General features: G+C 35.6%; 1 protein-coding gene across 1 annotated transcript; it reads left to right on the top strand.

Annotated features, from left to right (window-relative positions):
* Window positions 1–9263: 9263 nt before the first annotated feature.
* LOC115066695 (uncharacterized) lies at window positions 9264–12902 on the top strand. The gene is made up of 4 exons (XM_049455775.1): window positions 9264–9344; window positions 12044–12202; window positions 12301–12474; window positions 12529–12902. Exons 1-4 carry the CDS (start codon window positions 9264–9266, stop codon window positions 12712–12714), a joined length of 600 nt encoding a protein of 199 aa, XP_049311732.1. The 3' UTR covers window positions 12715–12902.
* Window positions 12903–20740: the final 7838 nt, after the last annotated feature.

Raw genomic sequence — 20740 nt, 5'->3', positions numbered from 1 at the left:
AGTACTCATGCCGCCTTATCTTATTAAGGCGACTTAAAGATGTTGCTTTTGCAGCTTTTTTGTTGTTTTGCTCACAGCACTTCACCCAAATATTTATTGTCATTTCTCGGCCGAAAATCTCGTGTTGTCATTATTGTTGTACATTTTTGTGTTTTTGTTGCGAAAAATCATTTGCAATGCTTGCCGCTCGCGTGCGTGCTCAAAATGCTTTTCTTCAAGCCACTTTTTGCTGTTTTACTTGCCTCTGTCATTATTTGTCTTTTGTTTTTGTGCTTCGGATTCGTCTTGCGAGCAACTGTTTTTTGGGCGCATCATAATGCAATTAAATATAATTGCAAGTCCAATTTATTTAATTATGCCATTGAAGGCAGGAAGAGTTGATTTTTCCACTTTTATTTTGATTCACTGCCAATTAGGTGAAGTGCGCTTCTGGTGAGAGAAAAAACATTATTTTTGACTTGCTCGTTGTTTTCAGCATATTCTAATTATAAGTATAATGCCGTAATTGTGCACTAAGTTCAACGCACGCAACAAATTGTCTAAATTCGCCACAATAAGTAATTCGCTTAAAGCAATAAGTTTGAGGCACAAATTAAAAAGAGAAGAAGTTAAGTGTTTGAGGCAGGTAAGTTCACTGAGCAAAAAGTGAGTGGAAAAATTTTGCATTTACAACACACATACCCACACATACATGCCTGCGATCGTAGTCATCTGCTGACGTCAGTAGAGGAAATACTCATTTTTGCTCTCATATATTGTGCCCATTTTACACATACATACTTACATATATGATATATATACATATGTGTAAATAAAGCAAATTGAACTACGTCAAGTAATAATAAGAAGTAATGTCTTGAAAAGTTTTGACATGCCTGAGCGTTGCCACTGTGGCAGCAGCAATACCTTTGTGCAACTTGACAAACGGCAAGTGTGCTTGCACGAAAAACTTGCTTCACTTATATTTAGTTTAAGGAGTTAAGAAATGGCAAAACAAGTATTGTTTAATTGGAATTTAAAAGATTAAAAGTTTTTGTTGCTCATACGCAGTGTCACACTTAAAAGTTTGATGTAAAGATTGCTTGGTAGAGATTATTAGACAAAAGTGGTAAAGAAATTAATTTTTCAAATAATTATGCAATTATGTAAAGCTTCTACGGAAAGTGTATGCCGTTATAATAAAAAATGGTTTTGAATAATTTAGCCACTTAAATATTTTCAAGGAAATAAATTACAATTTTTTTGCTAGTGTCACAAGTTTTGAGTACATTTTGTGCACTAGACTGATGCATTAATGGTTTTTAAGATCTATTGTGTTACTAGAACTCGGTGATAGTCCTTACAAACCGAAGAAATAAACAATATTTGAATATTTTTCCAACTTCTCTTTAACTCAGATCAGGAAGATGCCTAGTATTTGAAAAAAATTTTCTCAGAATGAAAATGGTGAATTTGATCCCTTTTTTTCATATGTACAAAACATATATTTATATCCATTTTGAATCTCAATTTTTAACTTAAACTTCAATCTCAATTTTAGTTTCAATCTAAATCTCAATTTAAATTTTTATCTTAATTCCTCTATATTATTGACCTGAATCTGAATCTCAGTCTCTATCACCATATTATTTTCAATCTCAATCACAATACTAATTTCAATCTTAAACTGAATTTTAACCTTAATCTTAGTCTCCATCTCAATCTCAACCTAAATCTCATTTTTCATCTTGTTCTCATTCTCAATCTTAATTCTTAATCTCAACTTCAACTTCAACCTTAACCTTAACCTTAACCTTAACCTTAACCTTAACCTTAACCTTAACCTTAACCTTAACCTTAACTTTAACCTCAACTTTAACTTTAACCTTAACCTTAAACTTAACCTTAATCTTAACCTTAATATTAATCTTAACCTTAACCTTAACCTTAACTTTAACCTTAACTTTGCCTTTAAACTTAACCTCAACCTTAACCTTAACCTCAATCTTAACCTTAACCTTATCCTCTACCTCAACCTTATGTTTCTCCTTAACCTCAACCTTAACCTTAACTGTAACTTTAACCTCAATATTAACCTCAACTTCAACTTCAACCTCAACCTCAACGTCGACCTCAACCTTAACCTTAACCTTAACCTCAATCTTAACTGTAAGCTTAACCTTGACCTTATACTTAACCTTAACCTCAACCTTAACCTCAACCTTAACCTTAACCTCAATCTTAACCTTAACCTTAACCCTAACCTTAACCTTAACTTTAACCTCAACCTCAACCTCAACCTCAACCTCAACCTCAACCTCAACCTCAACCTCAACCTCAACCTTAACCTTAACCTCAATCTTAACCTCAACCACAATCTTCATATGGTTGAAAATCAAGTCTCAATATCAATACCAATATCAATATCAATATCAATATCAATATCAATACCAATATCAACATCAATATCAATATCAATATCAATATCAATATCAATATCAATATCAATATCAATATCAATATCAATATCAATATCAATATCAATATCAATATCAATATCAATATCAATATCAATATCAATATCAATATCAATATCAATATCAATACCAATATCAACATCAATATCAATATCAATATCAATATCAATATCAATATCAATATCAATATCAATATCAATATCAATATCAACATCAATATCAATATCAATATCAATATCAATATCAATATCAATATCAATATCAATATCAATATCAATATCAATATCAATATCAATATCAATATCAATATCAATATCAATATCAATATCATATCAATATCAATATCAATATCAATATCAATATCAATATCAATATCAATATCAATATCAATATCAATAATATCAATATCAATATCAATATCAATATCAATATCAATATCAATATCAATATCAATATCAATATCAATATCAATATCAATATCAATATCAATATCAATATCAATATCAATATCAATATCAATATCAATATCAATATCAATATCAATATCAATATCAATATCAATATCAATATCAATATCAATATCAATATCAATATCAATATCAATATCAATATCAATATCAATATCAATATCAATATCAATATCAATATCAATATCAATATCAATATCAATATCAACTTCAAACTCAAACTCAACTTCCACCTCAAAAAAATAGCATGCAGCACTAAACTGATTTTTCTAACTGTTGCAACTTCGTGCATTTAAAATGCTTTTCAATTATTACTAACGGTATATGTTTAAAAGCAAATTTGGTAAACAAAAATATTTAGTTTGCCATTTCATTTTGTTGCCAAAAACATCCTTTCTTTGTGGCCATCTATTTATACAACCACAGTGTGCTTGTTTTTGTTGCTTTTGCTGTTTTTGTTCGTGGAGAAAAATCTTTGCGAGCAGCACTTTGGTTACGTGAAAATTTATTGTTTCGTTAAGTCGACTTTTTCGGTCAACATGTTTGATAAATATGTGCTTTTGTTGGCCATTTGTTTGCCGTTGCTTGCACGCATAGAGCACATCCGTTATGTGACACACAAGCACTACAACTACAACAGCTGTGGCAAGTGCAATTTCGGAATAAGTTTTCAAGCAATTTAATCATTTTTAAAGCTTTTACTTCTTGCGTTGCATATTGTTTGTTTTGGCTGCTTTTACTCTCATCATTGTTGTTGTTGCAAGCACTTTGGTCAAAGTCAAAGAAATGGCAGATAACTATTTTATTTAATCACAGTTGTTGTTTTTACGGTTATTTTTGACAAAAACGGCAAACAGCTTGATTTTGTTGTTGCTGGAGTATATATGTGTGCGAGCTTCAGTGCATGTTCATTTACTTGCATGTACATATGTGTGTAGGCACCTGCATGCAGGTCTATCGATGTATGCCAAGCACTCCAGCATTCACTCTCGAATTCACCGATTCACTTTCGAACTCAGTTTCTTGCCCACTAGCCGGCTCATTGCTCGCTACTGCTGCATGCCACATATTAACTGTACACGGAGTGCTTAGCTTTTGCCACGCGTAGTCAAGCGTATAATATCCTGACAACACTTGAGCCGAGGCAATTGCAGCAGTCGCCTACCGGTTCAAGCGAACAGTCGAGGCTAAGTAGCTGCAGCTGTTGTTGTTGTTGTTGCACAAGCATATGTAGGCTATCAAATAGTTTCCATTGCAGTGAACTTCATTGCCTCAGGTCACCGGCAGCAAGTACATACACTCGGTATATGTATATTTGTTACATTACTCACCCACACTCTTTCACTGACACGCTCTTCCTCTCGCTCACTCACTCACTCACTTTAGTGCCTGTTTGTCATGTTTACACTTTTGGTTGCGTATACGCCACGTTGGCACGCTTTGCTTCGTTTTGTGCAAAGTGTATTTTTTACCTGGTAAAACACAGTGGCCAATAAATAAAATTAGGTTTCATCTCGAAAATGAATCTGCTGGCACTTTTACACTTTCGAACTCGTTGTCCAAGCACTTTTCGTGCAGACGGTGCATTAGTGTGCATATATTCATTGCAATGTGAGGAAAAGTTGCCGTGCGACAGCTTGTTTGCATTGCTTGCTTTTACATTATTTTATTCACTGTAAGTGTGTATGTGTATGTGGTTTCATTGGAAAATTGACTTAGAAAATCTGCTCCTTACGAGCATTCTCTCTGCTCTTATTCGTGCGTTCTTTCATTCACGTGAGTATGGCATCAATTAAAATAATTAAACATCGACAAACTATTTTAATTAAAAATGCAAATTGCCAGTGCTTAAATTATTTAGACATTTTGTTGCATTGAAAGTAGTATACACATACATTTTGTGGGAACGTAAGGATAGTTTGTTAGTCTCAATAAAATTCACTCAAAACCTCAAAATAATTTCTCTTCTTCACTTTACAGTGTATAAATCCAGACTCATTGACTTAGTCGAAATAAAACTTTGCCTAAAAGGTGATTTTAACGTACTCAACTTCATTTAATTGCAACTTTTAAACCCAAGATATAGACTATGTTTTACTACAGTGGTTATGATTGACCTTTTCCGAGGATGTTGGTCAATCTAAAAGGCCTTGCATTAAGTTTTGTAGATAATTTTTCTTATGACAACAGGATACCCTAGTGCTAAAAATATTTAAATCGGATCAATACTTCTCCTAATTCTTATATGTATCTAATAACCGGTGAATGTAAGAGGCATTTTATTGAAGTTTAGGTTGGGTTAGATTTGTTGTCTGATCCAAAAATCGCACTTGGACTACTAAGCATATTCAGTCCTTTGTGATTCTATATATATAGAACTTCTTTAAATCGAACTTCTGAGTCAGTAAAGTGCTTTGTGGCCAGTAAAAACTTCTTCATGCGTTTAATTTATATTCTCATAGGAACATCTGAAAGCGTGAGCTCCACAGTGTTTAAGCCTTGAAATGCGGGACAATATAGAAAGAAGTGCTGATATGAATCCACCTCATCTTCTTCTATCTTCTATTCTTCTGCAGCTGGCATCCGGTTAGATTCTGTGGCCTGTTAAAGCACTCAGAACTAGGGATAGGATAGTATTTCTAAGGGCAAGAACTCATTGCTTGCGACAGCACCCGCGCCAAGTTCCCGCGAAGCCCAGCTATGTATTCGGTAATAGGGAAGGCGAGCACCGAATAGTTTTTGTTTTACTGTAAGAGTAATCTTTCTTGCCAGTTCATCAGCTTTACAGTTGCCTGCACTTTCCTTGTGGACTGTAAGCATACCAATCTTATTACAAAATTACTTGCGGAATTCCTAGACCAGTCTTGAATGCACAATTAGTTGCTCAATGCTAATATCGCAGCCTTGCGATCAGAGTGGATAGTCATTTCCTTGAAGGAGGCTGCAATTCGGACAAATAATTCTACAGCGTATTTTATTGAAACTTAGACTATATTTGTTCCACGGTGCCAAAAGTTAATACAATCGGGAAAATACGGTTAGTTTTAGTACCCATATACCTAAGACAAAAATTGTAATCTTTCGACTGGCTTTAGGTATACAGCAGTGGAAAGTGTTGCCAGACGTAGCGACTTTACTTCTACTGGATGCCAGGCCAAAAGGGCATCGAGAGCAATGAAAAAGTGGACGAGATTGCCAACAATGGTGAACGGCTAGCATCCGGAAACGTGATACATATTGGGAAACCCATGCATTGTCTATACGACCTTCTCGACAGAAGCATGGTAAATAACATCAAAACACCACGAAAAGAGCTAACTGGGTGCAAAACGGTAGATGGGAAGGAACATGATAGGAATACTAATGGTCACTGTCTGGCGGCGGGACACGCCCTCAGAATGGTGTTAACAGTCGGAGTTTGTTAAAATTCCCGTCAAGTGCAGGCATCCTAAAATATGACTATTTCTTTTGGGCCTAGGAACTGAACTCCATTTGGTATCGCAAAGAACCAAAACTGGGTAAGGTTAGGTTTTACTGGCTGGTCGTCACGCCATACATAGACCTAATAGTCCTTAGTAATGTCAGCTGGAGGATCATTTAAAGTATTTGTCATATAGGTCGTAAGCGATTTTTGGCAAATTTAGGAGAGAATTGATAGATTAGATATTTAAGACGAGTTTTTTATAATGCTGGACAGAGGCGTGGGAGGTATTCCAGGTGTCGTCGGTACTTATGTTAATAGTGCTCATATGCGATATCAGCAAGTTGTGATCCGTCATTAGGCCATAAACCGTCCTGCAGTCCTTTCGAAACCATGTGAGTAAAAAGCATGATCTTGGCTCCAAAATATCTGCAGTCTACTTTAATTTAATGCCGAAGGTAAATGCTTAAACCCTTCTCTAGCCCCAATAGAACTGATATAATGATTTTCGACTTTTCGGTTGACGTTATACTGCTTAAGTTAGTCAATGGTTACGTTTTCTTACACATAAAGTGGTCTAGGGTGATTGCGAAAAAAAATTCGTCTGAACCTTGGTCTAACCCCCATACCCCTGTTATGATATTATCGTCCCTCTGAATCACTTATAACAATTTATTAAATTACACTCGTTATTATGCATATTATATTATGAAAGCAAGGAAGACGAATTCTACCAACCCTTTAAGAAGAAACACAACTTTACCATTAAAGAGCTAGAGCAAGGCAATAGTTTCCGTTTTGCGACATGCGGTCGACCAAGAGCACCAAAAATGGTGAGCAGCAAATAAATACTAAATAAATGCCGAGCATAGCGAATATAGCCGTACTTGCTCTGGGCCATCAAGAGGCAATAGTGAAAGCCAACATCTGCTGTTGCGCCCGCAATTCCATAAATTCCAGCACGAACATATGTATGCTCTAATACTGTATGTACATACATATGTAAAACACATACATATCTCCACCATTTGTCGATACGTTTCATTCATATTCGCATATGAATATTAAGAATAGTTGAGAGCAAAGTAGTGAGAGTCGGTGGAGACCCATTTAGGAAATGTGTCTGTATGTGCGCTGTCCAAAAATGGCCAGAGCAATATGTGCCACTAACCGTTTACGATGAAAGCGCACTTAACGGCTCGGCTGGGCCTGTGGGCTCTCATCAATGCTCATCAACGGCATAAAATTGAGCAGCAGAAAATTGAATTTTTATGAGTAGAAATTGCCAAAAAATTGCCACGCGCACACATGCTCACATACACAGACACCTACATGGTTATATACATACATAATGGTGGTTCACTGCCGGCTAGTGGCCATAAAAGTGAAATGAGTTTTCCTCAAGTGTGAATAGGCATATTCATTATTGGCTATTAGGCGTGCAAAAGTGCCGCAAATGTGAGACTATTTCTTGGACCATAGTTCTCGTTTATTTATTTATCTTTTTTTGGGGTTTTTTGTATTTTTTTGCCCGCAAATTTTGTCAATTGCTGGGACGTGTAACGCAAGAAGAGCTGAAGGGGTGCAAATTTAGTTTATTGCTTGGTAGTGCCGTTTGTTGTGGGTCTAATTTATTAAATTGGTTCGCGGTGGTGCGGCAACAGCTGCGACTGAGTGTCTGCGAAAAGGGTACTTTTGTTATCCCTGTATATAGTGTATGAAAATTTTAAGTTGAACACAGTTCTGGTTGAGTTTCATTTACTGTATCTCAAGGATAACCTGTTTTGATTTTGTGTTATCCCTTCTCCAAGACTGTAAGCGTGTTAGCTAAGCACTTTGAGAGCGATTTACTCAAGGATTTTTATGAAATAAGATTTTTCTGGATTTTAGAAATCTTTATTTATGACAGAAGTACTCACAGATGTTTCGAACTGTCTCTTGAACAGCAAATGACACTTGAAAGAGCTTCTATTGAACTTTGATCCTATATATCTCTGAGTGGAAGTTATGCCCTCAGAGCACACTTAACCGCGACCAAACATAATTTTTTAATTGAAACGAGTTAATTTTCACAAAAATATATTAACTAACTAAAAATTTAATAAATTAAGCTTCACATGACGTGTTCTAGCAAGGTCACACTCCTAATATAGCAAAGTTTCACACCTCAAAACCTGTTCAAACACTTTGTTATGAAATTCCGTAGTCACATGTTAAACCACACAGGTAGTTCGACTTTAATTCTATTTTTAAACATTTAGGATACATATTCAACATATCCAATGACTATAATATTGGCTTAAATGCGCGATGATATCATCCATGCATTCTAGGCTGATTAAGGAATACCTCGTTATCAATGGCAGCGCTTTACTTTGTGGTAAGACTAGTATGGGGAGCTGACATGGAAGGCTACCCTAGCCACGCTATCGGTGAAAAGGGAATGGGTCGGTGTTCCCCAATCCTCGTGTGTTCTACTACTGGATAGCAAGGCTTCATGGGAGCTTGACAAGTGCTGGATTTCTATTCATTCAAGTGGTGTCGCATTCTTTTGGCCTACGATCGATCGTAAGCGATTCAGTGAGTTCTTTGCCTTAATATGGCTAGCATCTCCCAAGTTATGGGGGCACTAACAGGCCATTACCCTATCGGCGTTTATGCTATAAGTTTGAAGATCTAACCCGGCGGCAGCAGCAGAAGCTGTATGGAAAAAATAAAGTTGGAATCATCTCAGCACTTTCTTCTTGAATGTCCCGCGTTTTCGAGGTCAACGGTAAAACACTTGGTAACTCACATTTTCAGATGTCCAAAATGGTAGGAATATAAATTAAACATCTGAGAAAATTTTTATTGCTCATAAAGCGCTTAATATACCTTAAGGTCGACATTTTGATTTATCTTTTGGGTATGAAGCAAGTCATGGCTACACTTGTACCAAAAGATCAGAATTTCTTCCAAAAACGGCGTCGAGTAGAGATCGCAAAAGAGGTGCTTGTCGAGGTAACTGAAGATAGCACATTCATCAAACTCATCATTACTGGTGACGAGACGTGAATCAAACGAATGGCGGGTCAAATGAAAGCCGAAATCGAAAAAAGCGAAATGTCTTCAAAATACTGAAGGCAGATTCTTACGCACCAGTCGATATATAGATGGCGTCACCAGGAGCGCTAGATTCAAAAAGTCCTGTTAGTAGTTAGTAATCATAAGAGCACTGTGTTTGTGGTCTACTTTAAGTTTAAAATTATCTCTATACTATAACAAATTTCCCTATAGCGAATATTTCCTTATAACGAAGCATTTTTTGCTACCGCAACTTCAAGATTGAAGCGTTTTCCATCTTCATATAACGAATTTATTCAAATAAAGCATAAGCTTTTAACCAGTGTCACAGATAATGCATCCAGTGTTAAACGCGAGAAGCTTTGAACTTGTACCTTTGAGGATATTGACGAAGCAATGCTGAAATGGGTATACGCAGCACGTGGTAAGAATATTCCCCTGTCTGGACCAATATTCAAAGAAAAAACAAAACAATTCGCTGAAGCATTGAGCAAGGGAGAATTTGAAGCAATTGTAGGTTGGCTTGAAAAATTTAAAAATCGTCAAGGCATTGTTCAAAAAACACTGTGAGGTAAAAGTGCTGTCGCCAACATCCAAACTCGTGATGAATTGGTGACGTTGAAAACGAACGTACCAAGTACTGTGCTTACTTCTCTAATTGTATTAGATAATTATATTGAAGAAGAAAAGTGTAAAAATTTAGTTCATCCAAAAAGGAACAAAATTTTTTTTTTGATTGCTATATAGCGAATTTTCTTTATAGCGAAGTATGTAACTATCCAGCCCCTTGGAATTCGTTATAGAGAGTTTCGACTGTATATGTATTTAACATTTTCACAATTAGACAGCGATCAGTTAATTTTTTTTTGCTCAAAGTGGAGTTTATTATATCAGCACAATTTGCAAATAACCTGATGCAGGTAATTATTACTCATTATTGTGATCATACATGTATAGAAAATGCGGTTGATGTTTGTGCGACATTATTTTAGCCAACTCGAAATTAAGAGTTCATCTGAAAATATGATCCTACCATTAGCTTGGAGACCCCACTTGAATACTTTTGAAAAATAATTTATAAACGAGTGCAAGAATTCAGTGCTCTCGAACAGCCAAAGTATATATTTTGTATGTGAGAAATCGAGTATTTAGCCCTCCTACTGACCGTTTAAATTCTTTTTTGAATATTTATCATCTCATAAAGGCTAAAATATGTAGCTCAGTGAGAGTTAATGAGGTAATATGACCTTTTACAAAATTATTAAAAAATTTTGTTCTAGATTTTCGAAGGCCTTTGCGTTTAGCTTGGTTTGAGTGCACTAAAAGTAACTTAAAATTGTGGCACAGTGTTGCCTGATTCAGCCAACGAAGCGAGACCATGGAGCACCTTTATATTAGATATATATTTTGGCAATTAAATTAAATTTTTTTTTAATTATGTGCGCGCAGTATCGTTTTAGATAGATGTGATTAGATATACTAAACTGTACAATTAAAAACGTCTACTGAACAACTTGAAAAGATAATACAAAAGTCGAAATTAACATTCAGTTTCATATTTCCAACTTGTAAAAGTAACGGGTTTCGCAATGCTGTGGAGATATTTAAAAATTATTGTGGTGTTTTTGACTTATGTAACGGTTTGTATGCCGAGGAATATTTATAATAACGAATCTGAGTTCTCTGATTGGTTTTATTGAGGGTTGGCAAGTTGGTTTACAAATTCTAAAGTGAGAGATAGGGAGACAGAGAGAGAGAGAGAAGGACAGTGCCTTTCTAGATTCGGTGGCGGAATGCTAATGAATTATTTGAAGATATCCCAAAAAATAAAAAAAAATTTCTATACAATCACTTGATTCCGATCGTTCAGTTTGTATGTAAGTTTTATGCCATAGTGATCCGATATCGGCGGATCCAACACATGAGCAGTTTTGTGGGGAAAAAAGAACCTACATAAAATGTAAGTTCGGTATCTCAAAAACTGTGGACCTGGCACGTGTTTATATCTTCAAACGGACAGTAAGACGGATATAAAAGCGGGACCATTTACAGGGAGCCTAAAGTCGCATAAGCGGAAAATATTCTTAAGAATTTGTTAAGGGATTATAAAAATTTGTTCGTCAATTTTTGAGATATTCGACGGAAATGAAATATGTAGATGGATTTTGATATTCTATTGATCGTTTGTCGGAAACGGCTAGATCGGACAACTATATCACATATACCCAATACCAGATTCAGATTTTTTAAACTTCGGCTTAAAAATCGCTATCTGGAGATCGACTTTTGGACACATAGTCCCTTAGAAAAAGTTGTTCAGAATGATCCGTGAAATATGTATTTCCGCATACGTGATTTTGTAAAAAACAAAACAAAATGGATCCGCTCTATTGTCAAGGGGGGTTAAAGGGGGTTGTCACCAGAGAAAAAAAAAATAACATTTTTATTTTCACTCTCAAATGATGCTCATGGATTATGTATACAATATCTAACTTACTACAAGGTGCTTTCCAAAGTAAACAGGACTTAAAAAAAAACTAACAGAACAAATGGTTTTTTCGGAAAAATCAAATTATTTTATTCAAAATAGTCTCCTTTTACTTCAAAACAGTATATGAGTCTATAATCCGATTTAGCTCATTCACTCAACGATCATCTACAAAACCTTAAGCATTGAATGCAATCCTAACCCGAAAATTCTGACAAACGTCTCTTGTCGTTTAAAGCCAATAAATTGGCAGAAATCAGTTTGCATATGGGATAGTGATATTCTACAGCCACTGAAAAATGTATCGGTAAGTTTCGAAAAAATCAAAAAGTCCAGATATTCTTTGAAAAATGTTGTTTATACATTTTTTTTTTTATAAAACTAACTTCTTTCTTCAATTTTCAGGTCAATTTCCAGCTACTTAAGATGAATGGGGCCAATAAATATTTGCCATTTCTCATAAATACAACCCTAAATGTCTGTGACCTAATTGGCAAACGAAGTTCTTCTGCATACGGAAGAATAATTAAATCTATTTTGAAAGAGATGTCGAATGTGGATCACAGTTGCCCCTATACGGTGAGCTTGCTATACTGTTATCCTTGTATGTCTGTATGTCATTTATATTAACAGGGCCACCTCAGTCTTTATAATCTTTATGTGGACGAACGTTTTATTCCATTCGATCCGCCAATTGGAAGATACAAGGTCATCTTACGCTTCCGGGAAGGTTATCCTTATGTCGACATTGGCACAACAGTATTGTATCTTGAGGCCATGGAGAAACGTGAGCGGCGTGGAAAAGTGACGGCTAATTAACTGAGTGGATGTTGAAAATTGGGTCTCGGCTGATGCTTGTAGCTTTTTCGTTTTGAACAATAAAAAAGTGTTACCACTTAGACGAAATCGAAAATTTTGGAGACCAAAACAGTAATAGTTGTAATGATTGGAAGAAATAGTTATGTAGGCTTAATGGTACAAAAGGACTAATATAAGCAGCAAATATCTTTCCATAATTTAATACTAATAACGGTACAATGTGACCTTTGTTTGCGGGTTGCATTGCGAGTGAAATATGATGAAGAATATACGCTGAAAACTCTAACATAAAAATATAATTTAATATTCTTTATATGCATTATTAATTTAATTTGCTTAAATTTTCTAGAAATGTGGCAACCCTTATATCAAATTTCGTTATTATTTTTGTGTGAAGCTAAAATTGTAGTAAACCGTGTGTTTAGTTAACTAGTTAAATAAAACTATTTCCTCAAACAAAAATTGTATAATATTTTTTGCAAACAGGTGGCAACCCTTCTAAATTAATCTATAGCTACGTTGAAGATCTATAATAAAAATATTTGGTTTGATTTCAATTACTTCATACTCATTATGTTATCAATTTAATTTTGCAAAATTACTAGAAATGTGGCAACCCTTATTTGAACTTTGCTATTTAGAGATTATTTTATAGTTTTCTTTCATATTTACATATATATATGTATATGTATGTACATATCTATATATAATCCGAAATCACAAGATATTCGGTAGGACTCGGATATATTTTAAGGAGTTGCCACCTGTCTGAAAATTAAAATATTTTATCACTACTAACAAAATAAAAACTAAACTATAGCTAACAAATTTGAGAAATATATTGTGAACACGTATGTACATATGTATATCAACAAATATTTTTAGGGGAGTTGCCATATTAAAAAAAGCGCATTTAATGAATAGCACTTTTCTTATAAAATTTTGTTAACGAGATCTGAGCAGATGGTATTTCAGAAAGGTTAAAACAGAAAATAATTTCGAACAGAGTTGCCACATATTCCGAAAAATAGTTTTGTGTATGCCATCTAATTAGAATAAAAATATTTCACTTTTCTATATATAATTTGAATTGAAATTATAACGTTTTAATGAAAAAGTATACTCATTACATGGACAAGAAATATTTTTAGAAGAGTTGCCATATTTAAGAAAAAACTCATTTAACCAAAAGTCCTTTGAATATAAAAAATTGAAAAAGATGTCCTAGTATTAGATATTTGACAGTATTTGAATGAGTTTAAGATAGAAGATAATTTCGAACAGAGCTGATACATATTCTGATAAAAAGTATTCTATAAGGTTGTCTTCTGCTAAAAGTAAAATCATTTCATGTTTCTATTGACTTTAATTCAAATTATAATTTTTTATGAATTGCTTGGGCAACAATTATTTTTAGAAGCAATTATTCAATATAAAATATAAAATATAGCAAAAGTGATCTGAGCAGAAGGTATTTCAGAAACTTTATGGCAGAACAAAATTTCGAACAGAGTTGCCACATATTCCGAAAAAAATGTGATAATGTAGTCTAAGGTGGCCATCTATTTAAAAAAAAACTTATTTCATGTTTTTATTAACTTCAATTCAGTTTTAAAAGTCTATATAGAAGCAAGCGTACACATTATTTTGACTAATACTGTATTTAAGAGGAGCTTAAATGAACAAAAATGTATGCAAGCTATGATAAATTAGCCTGTCAAACTTTTTATAGAGAAAAGCGATAATTCTCAAAAAAAAAAATACTAAAAAATTTTAATATTCCGGCGCATGAAAAATTAATATCAGTTTCATAATGGCTGGCCATTTTCGGCTAATTAAGCACTAATTTGTACACGCTTTACTAAGTAGCTTCAAATATACTAAACATATGGCTGTGTGTATGAAAGTGTGTGGGTTTAAAATTACAAAAAACGACAGTGAATATCGGAAAGAAAGACGAATTTTAAATCATTAATTATCACGAAAAGCAACGAAGCCTACATACACACACACACGCAAGGAAACGAAACTTAAACGCATACTCACGCATTAAAGGCGAATTTATGTGTGCCACAAGCGGCAAATTAACCGCTATTACGCATTTGCAAGTTATATTGAGCGCAAAATGTGCTAATAAGCCAAACGGTTTATGAGCTACACAGCCAGCCTGCCCCTCAACCACGAACAAAGCAGCGCAACAAAAGAAAGTGTTAAGAACACAGCGCTAAGGAGGCGCCGGAGTGGGAGAGAAGTGAGTAAAGTGGAAGGCTAGCTGCGCTTAAAAGTCTTCAATTGCATAATTAAGAAAAGGAATTGAATGCATAACAAATTCTTGTGTGGAAAATTGCGAAGAATGAAGAGAAAAAGTTGAGTGCGAGTGATAAAGCGGATAAAAAATGCAGCACTAGATTAAACTAAGAAAAAGCAAGGGTATAGGCACTGAAAGACCACTATGAAAGTGTTTGCTTGTTTGAGTATGTATATGTGTGCTTGCGTTTATATTTGTGTGCCTGTGTGGGTGTGTATTAGTGTGTGGCAGGGAATTAACATAGAAAATGCATTGCCATTGAATATTCATGTTCTGTTTGTGTTTTGTTTATTCGTCTTCTTTGTTTGAAGAGCTTATGCCCACTTTGTCTTCACTGTGCTTGTGTGTGTGTGTGAATTTCATTTTTTTATGATAAGAAATTTTTTTGGTATAAAGATGCTAACAAACTTAATCACTTTTTCTTTATATATAGTATAGTCAAGAGTCATTGATACGAGTATTTCATATTTAGTCGTAATTATATTGAAGACCCCGTAAATGACGAATTTTTGTTAGAGTTGCGAATTAATCATGATCAGCTACTTGGTTCTCGAATTTTATGTCCTAATCTTCATTTTTAGTTCATCTTGTATTAAATATGCCAGTCCCGTTCAAGATTTAATATAATTGGAGCATAAGGGTTAACATTTGAAGAACAGATTTCGGATAAAAGGCAACAATTGGTTTAAAACCCAAACCAAATTTGTTACTTTTTGATGTGATTTAAGAATTTTACTTCAAAGTACTCTTTAAAACTGTGTTATAGAACATTCAATCTCTGTGACCTATTCAAATCAACTGATGATCAACACGTTAATAAAATAAAGGAAATGGTACTTGAGAAGCAACGAGTAACAGTCAGAGAGAATCTTACTGGCATTTTTGGAATATCGAAAGGATCAGTGATAACCATTTTGAAAAATTATATGGGTCTAAGAAAAGTGAAAGCACGACTAGTTCCAAAATCACTCAGTTTTTCGAAAAACAGCGTCGCGTTAAAGTCTGTAAAGCAATGCTTTCCCACTATCAGGATGTCATGAAACGTATTATTATAAGCGATGAGTCTTGGAAATATGCTTACGATCCAGAAAGAGACGATATATCGGCCGAATATCATGGTATCAAAGGTGAGTTATGTTGACAGTTTTCTGCGATTATCGAATTATAGGCCAAACTGTCAGCATAGAATACTATTTGAGTTTTATGCGCTGTTTGAGCGAAGCTATTCGTAAAAAGAAGCTGGAGATATGGGCCGATAACTCTTAGTTAATGTAAAAATCGTCAAATTTTCAACCAATATGGTGCCACAACCACCGAAGTCGCCTGAGTTTTGGCTACGTGTGGATTTTGGCTATTCAGCAAACTAAAAAAAAAACAGTTTTGAGACAATGGAAGACATTAAATGAGAATCTCTACTGGGTTATTCCGAAAATTGACTTAAAGAACTGTTTCGAGGATTGGAAAAACGTTGGCACAAATGTATTGGGGCCCAGAGCGACTACTTTCAGAGGGATTTCTCATATTTTACCAAAAACTTGAAGGCAGATAGTCATATTGAAGCAAGTTACATACTTCAGACGGGTAATAACTCATAACTAATTATTTCTTCAGACCATTTACAGCTGTTCTAAGCGACCTTTTAAAAATATTTGCTCTTCTCATTAGCGCAACTTGAATGTTCTTGTATTAAGTAAGCCAATATGGAAAAAATATTCTCAAAACGTGCAATTATTAGCCTTGAATATTGTAATGATTTATGTTGCGCACTTAAAATTTTTAATCTTCGCCTTATTTATTTCAATCTCCTGCGCTTGCCACATTGCAACGCTGTTGCAAGTGTAATTGGCTGCAAACGTTACACTAGCTGATGGCCTCTAAGCTTTTATTGCACGTAACTTTTTATGAGCTGCAATACATTGCCACACCAACAGCAACAACATGCTGGCACATAAAATGGCGGATTAGTGCAACGGCGACGGCTTCATCAGCATTTGCGCTTATTTGAATGCGCGAATTATGCCGTTGTTGCAACAAATTTGTGAGAAAGGACTCTACGCTTTCTTTTTACAGCATCTGCAGCTTGCACGGCGGCCTGTGTTGTGCATATAAAGCAGCTCATTTGCAGCAATTCTTTTCGTTTTCACGAGCAAGTCGCTTTGTTTGTCTATAATAAGCGTAGAATTTCAGCTCTATTTTATTTTATAACTTGTTGTTGTTGCTTTTTTACAAAATATAAAATTATACCCTACACATATACTTAGTTTTGAATATGTTTTTTTGCGCCTCATTCGCTTTATTTGCCTTATGAGGCCGACGCGTGACGAGCGATTCGATGACAAGTGTGCAATACGTGCATTTGTTACTCATACGCCGTGGCGCACTTGATACTCAGCCAATATTGAACCATGTATATTTGCTTTAAATATATTTTCTTTGTTTGCTGTGAGTTCTTTTTGTTATTACCGTGTCTATTGTCATACGATACTGTCACATTATGCTTTTTTATTGTCGCCTCTCTTGCCTCATTCACTACTTGGCTGGCATCGCTCATATGATTAGCATAATCGAATGAGACGCCGTGCAGCAGCTACGCCACGCAAAATGCGCATTATGTGCTGTCAATTTCCCTAAACTCATTTTTCTACATTTCTTCGAAGCTTGAGACCTCTCTCTAGCTGCATATGCCCGCTTACAGTTGTAGGTGCTTGTGTGGGCGCGACATATTTGTAAGCTACGAGTATGTTGCAATGAGTTGCGACTTCGTTGTCGAATCAATTTATACCTCAACGCCTGATTAACTGCATAGCAACAGCAGCAGAAGAAGAGCGAAAAGCATACTCACGTTTCAGCCAATCAAGGTGTGTGGAACGTGGATATTATGGAAAATATTTGTATAATATTCATATGTAATAGAGGCAAGTATCTTAAATGTGAATGATATATAGAATGCGGAGTTCAGTTGCAACAACACATACATATGTATTTATTAAATATTATTTAAAATTTTCCATGTAATTCTGTTCGATTTATACAAATTAACTCATACCGAATTTCTTGAAGATATCTTGAAAAATAATACAAGTTTCCATACAGAGACTTTATTTTGATCGATCAGTTTGTATGACAGCTATATGCTAGAGTGGCCCGATATCAGCGGTTCCGTTTAATAATCAGTTTATTGGGGAGTAAAGGACGTGTACAAAATTTTAGATCAATATCACACAGGCTGAGGCAAAAGGTCTCCGACGTTTCATTCGCGGTGTTACTTGAAGAAGGAAAGTAAAATCATTGAAATTCAGTAATGCGTTAGTGAAACGAGAAAGAAATTTTCGGCTTCTTTAGCATACGAGAATATTAAAAAAAATTTTTTTTTGAGGGTTGCCATCTGTTAAAATTTTTTGATGGCAAAATATGAAATAATTTTTGGCTATTTCATCGTAAATGTGTATGTGGATATTTTAGAAAAATAATGTAGAGAGTTGCCACCTGTTGAAAAATGTTGATGGCAAAATATGTTAAATGAAAACTCACAACTGTAAAGAGTTGAGAATACCTATATTTCAGGATATTTCCGAAAAAAATTTTTGAGGGTTGCCACCTGTTGAAAAATGTTGATTGCAAATAGGAGGAATGAAAGCTAACAACTGTAAAGAGTTGAGAATATCTAAATTTCAGGATATTTCCGAAAAAATTTTTTGAGGGTTGCCACCTCTTCAAAAATTTTAATGGAAAAATATGTTAAATGAAAACTAACAACTGTAACAACTGTTGAGAATTCCTATATTTCAGGATATTTCCGAAAATATTGTTTGAGGGTTGCCACCTGTGGAAAAATGTTGATGGCAAAATGGAGCGCTATCTCCCCTGTTATGCAGCCTTGGCATGGACGACCTACTAGTTTTGCCAACTGACAATGGGATCAAGGTTACGCGGAGAACATTGTTATTATAGCCAGACGTAACTTCGAGGACACTCTCTGCGACTTATTACAAAGAGATTTAAACCTGGCTAAAGGATGATGCAGTGTAGTTGAGTTGAACACCGTTTCCTCTAAGATCGTGCCTTTCACGAGACGTAGGTCACTATCCGACCTCAGGAACCTCACCCATGGGGCCAGAGAGGTAGAGATGACCAACATAGTCAAATATCTTGGTCTCAAGCTGGATTCTACTCTGTGGTGGAAGCAGCATGTTGACCTGACTATGATCAAAGCCACCAAGGCACTAATGGTGTGAAATCGACTAGCTGGTAAATCCTGGGCTGACAAGTGTTTTTACATGGTTGTACTCCATGATCGTGCGACCGATAGTTATGTAGATGAGCTGGCTTGGGTTTTAAAAGCTTTGCAGACTTCGGTTGGGCTTCAACTATCGAAGCTGCAACACCACGCATGTATCTCCATGTGGGGTGCAATGAGCACTTCTTCGACGGCAGTATTTGAAGTCATGATTGAGCTCATACCACTTCACTTTGTATTCGGTCAGGTAGGAAAAAACACAGTGTTACAAACGAGAGCAGAAGAGTATGGCGGAGGTAAGATAATCTCATCTCAGCGGATGAAAAAGTTAAGTTAATACCATTCTATCTTTTCCAAGAAACAGAATTACCAAAAAGGTAAACTTCACCCAGAAGCTCAAGGTTAGCAAGGCTGAATGGAATGATTCTACTATCGAGCTATAGTCGCAGGACCACGCACCAAACTCTCAATACCTACGGCACGTTTTTCGATAATTTTTCAGGCAGAAGTCTTTGCCATAAGCCGGTGCATAGCTCCAACCTCCAACGCAATGAAAGCAACAAATGTATAACCATACTTAACGACAGTCAAACTGCACTTCAAGCGATCTCTGCCTACGAGATGAAATCGCTACTGGTACTGGCTTGTAGAGAATGGCTGAATAGCCTAGCGGAACGAAAACAAGTGCACATTATCTGGTTCCCAAGTCACAGAGATATAGCCGGGAACTGGCTGATGAGCTTGCACACTCCGCTGCATCCACTTACATGGTAGGACCTAAAACCTTGATCGTGTTGGCTACCCATAGCATAAAGGAGCTGCTCCGCAAGGAAGAAGGAGTTGGCAGAGAGAGATATTGGCAGCTACTCCAAGGCCTGCGCCATGCCAAGCTGCTATTGAGAGTGTTACAACCGCAGCATGTTTAAATATGTAATCAACCTCCCTAGGGACAAAGCCAGGCTACTTGTCGCATTCCGGCCACTGCAAGCTGAAGAAGCACTCATACTACTTGGGCCTAGCTTTTTGCGTAATTCGCGGGTTCTGAGACAGGGAACATGCTAATTGACTGTATATCAGTCTACAGACGTAGGATCCATGGGACCATGGGATCCATGTTTCCAAGTGGGAATCACATCGCCTCACTAACTGCAGTATATTGGGCCTTATCAATTTGCTGGAGCTAGGGGAGTCTTTGCGATTTAGCAGAAGGCACAATTGACCTAAGGTCGCGGTGCAATCGTTGTCTATCAATCTAATCTAATCTAATCAACATCCCTCGTTTGTATGCGCAACAAATCCAGTTTTAAGGGAGTATTAATGTACAGCCAGGACACTCACACTTCGCACATGAGTCCCTGCTATCAATGAAGGTCTTACCATTCACAAAGCTCTTGCAGCTAACTTCATTTGCATTCAGCTTTTATTACTTTTATTCAAAATAGCTAAATTATATAAACTCATTTGAAAGAAATAACGGTTAA

The sequence above is a fragment of the Bactrocera dorsalis genome, chromosome 4 (assembly GCF_023373825.1).
Source record: "Bactrocera dorsalis isolate Fly_Bdor chromosome 4, ASM2337382v1, whole genome shotgun sequence".
Classification (NCBI taxonomy): Eukaryota; Metazoa; Arthropoda; class Insecta; order Diptera; family Tephritidae; genus Bactrocera; species Bactrocera dorsalis.
The sequence above is the reverse complement of the archived record's forward strand: the minus strand, read 5'-3'. Positions and strand labels throughout refer to the sequence as shown.

What these genes read in the sequence shown, in the direction of transcription:
- LOC115066695 (XM_049455775.1), top strand. Translation starts at nt 9,264, where the DNA reads ATGGCTACACTTGTACCAAAAGATCAGAATTTCTTCCAAAAACGGCGT. An exon ending in CAAAAGAGGTGCTTGTCGAG is followed by an intron (nt 9,345 to 12,043) that starts GTAACTGAAGAT and finishes AATCCGATTTAG; the next exon opens with CTCATTCACTCAACGATCAT. An exon ending in ATCACAGTTGCCCCTATACG is followed by an intron (nt 12,475 to 12,528) that starts GTGAGCTTGCTA and finishes TTATATTAACAG; the next exon opens with GGCCACCTCAGTCTTTATAA.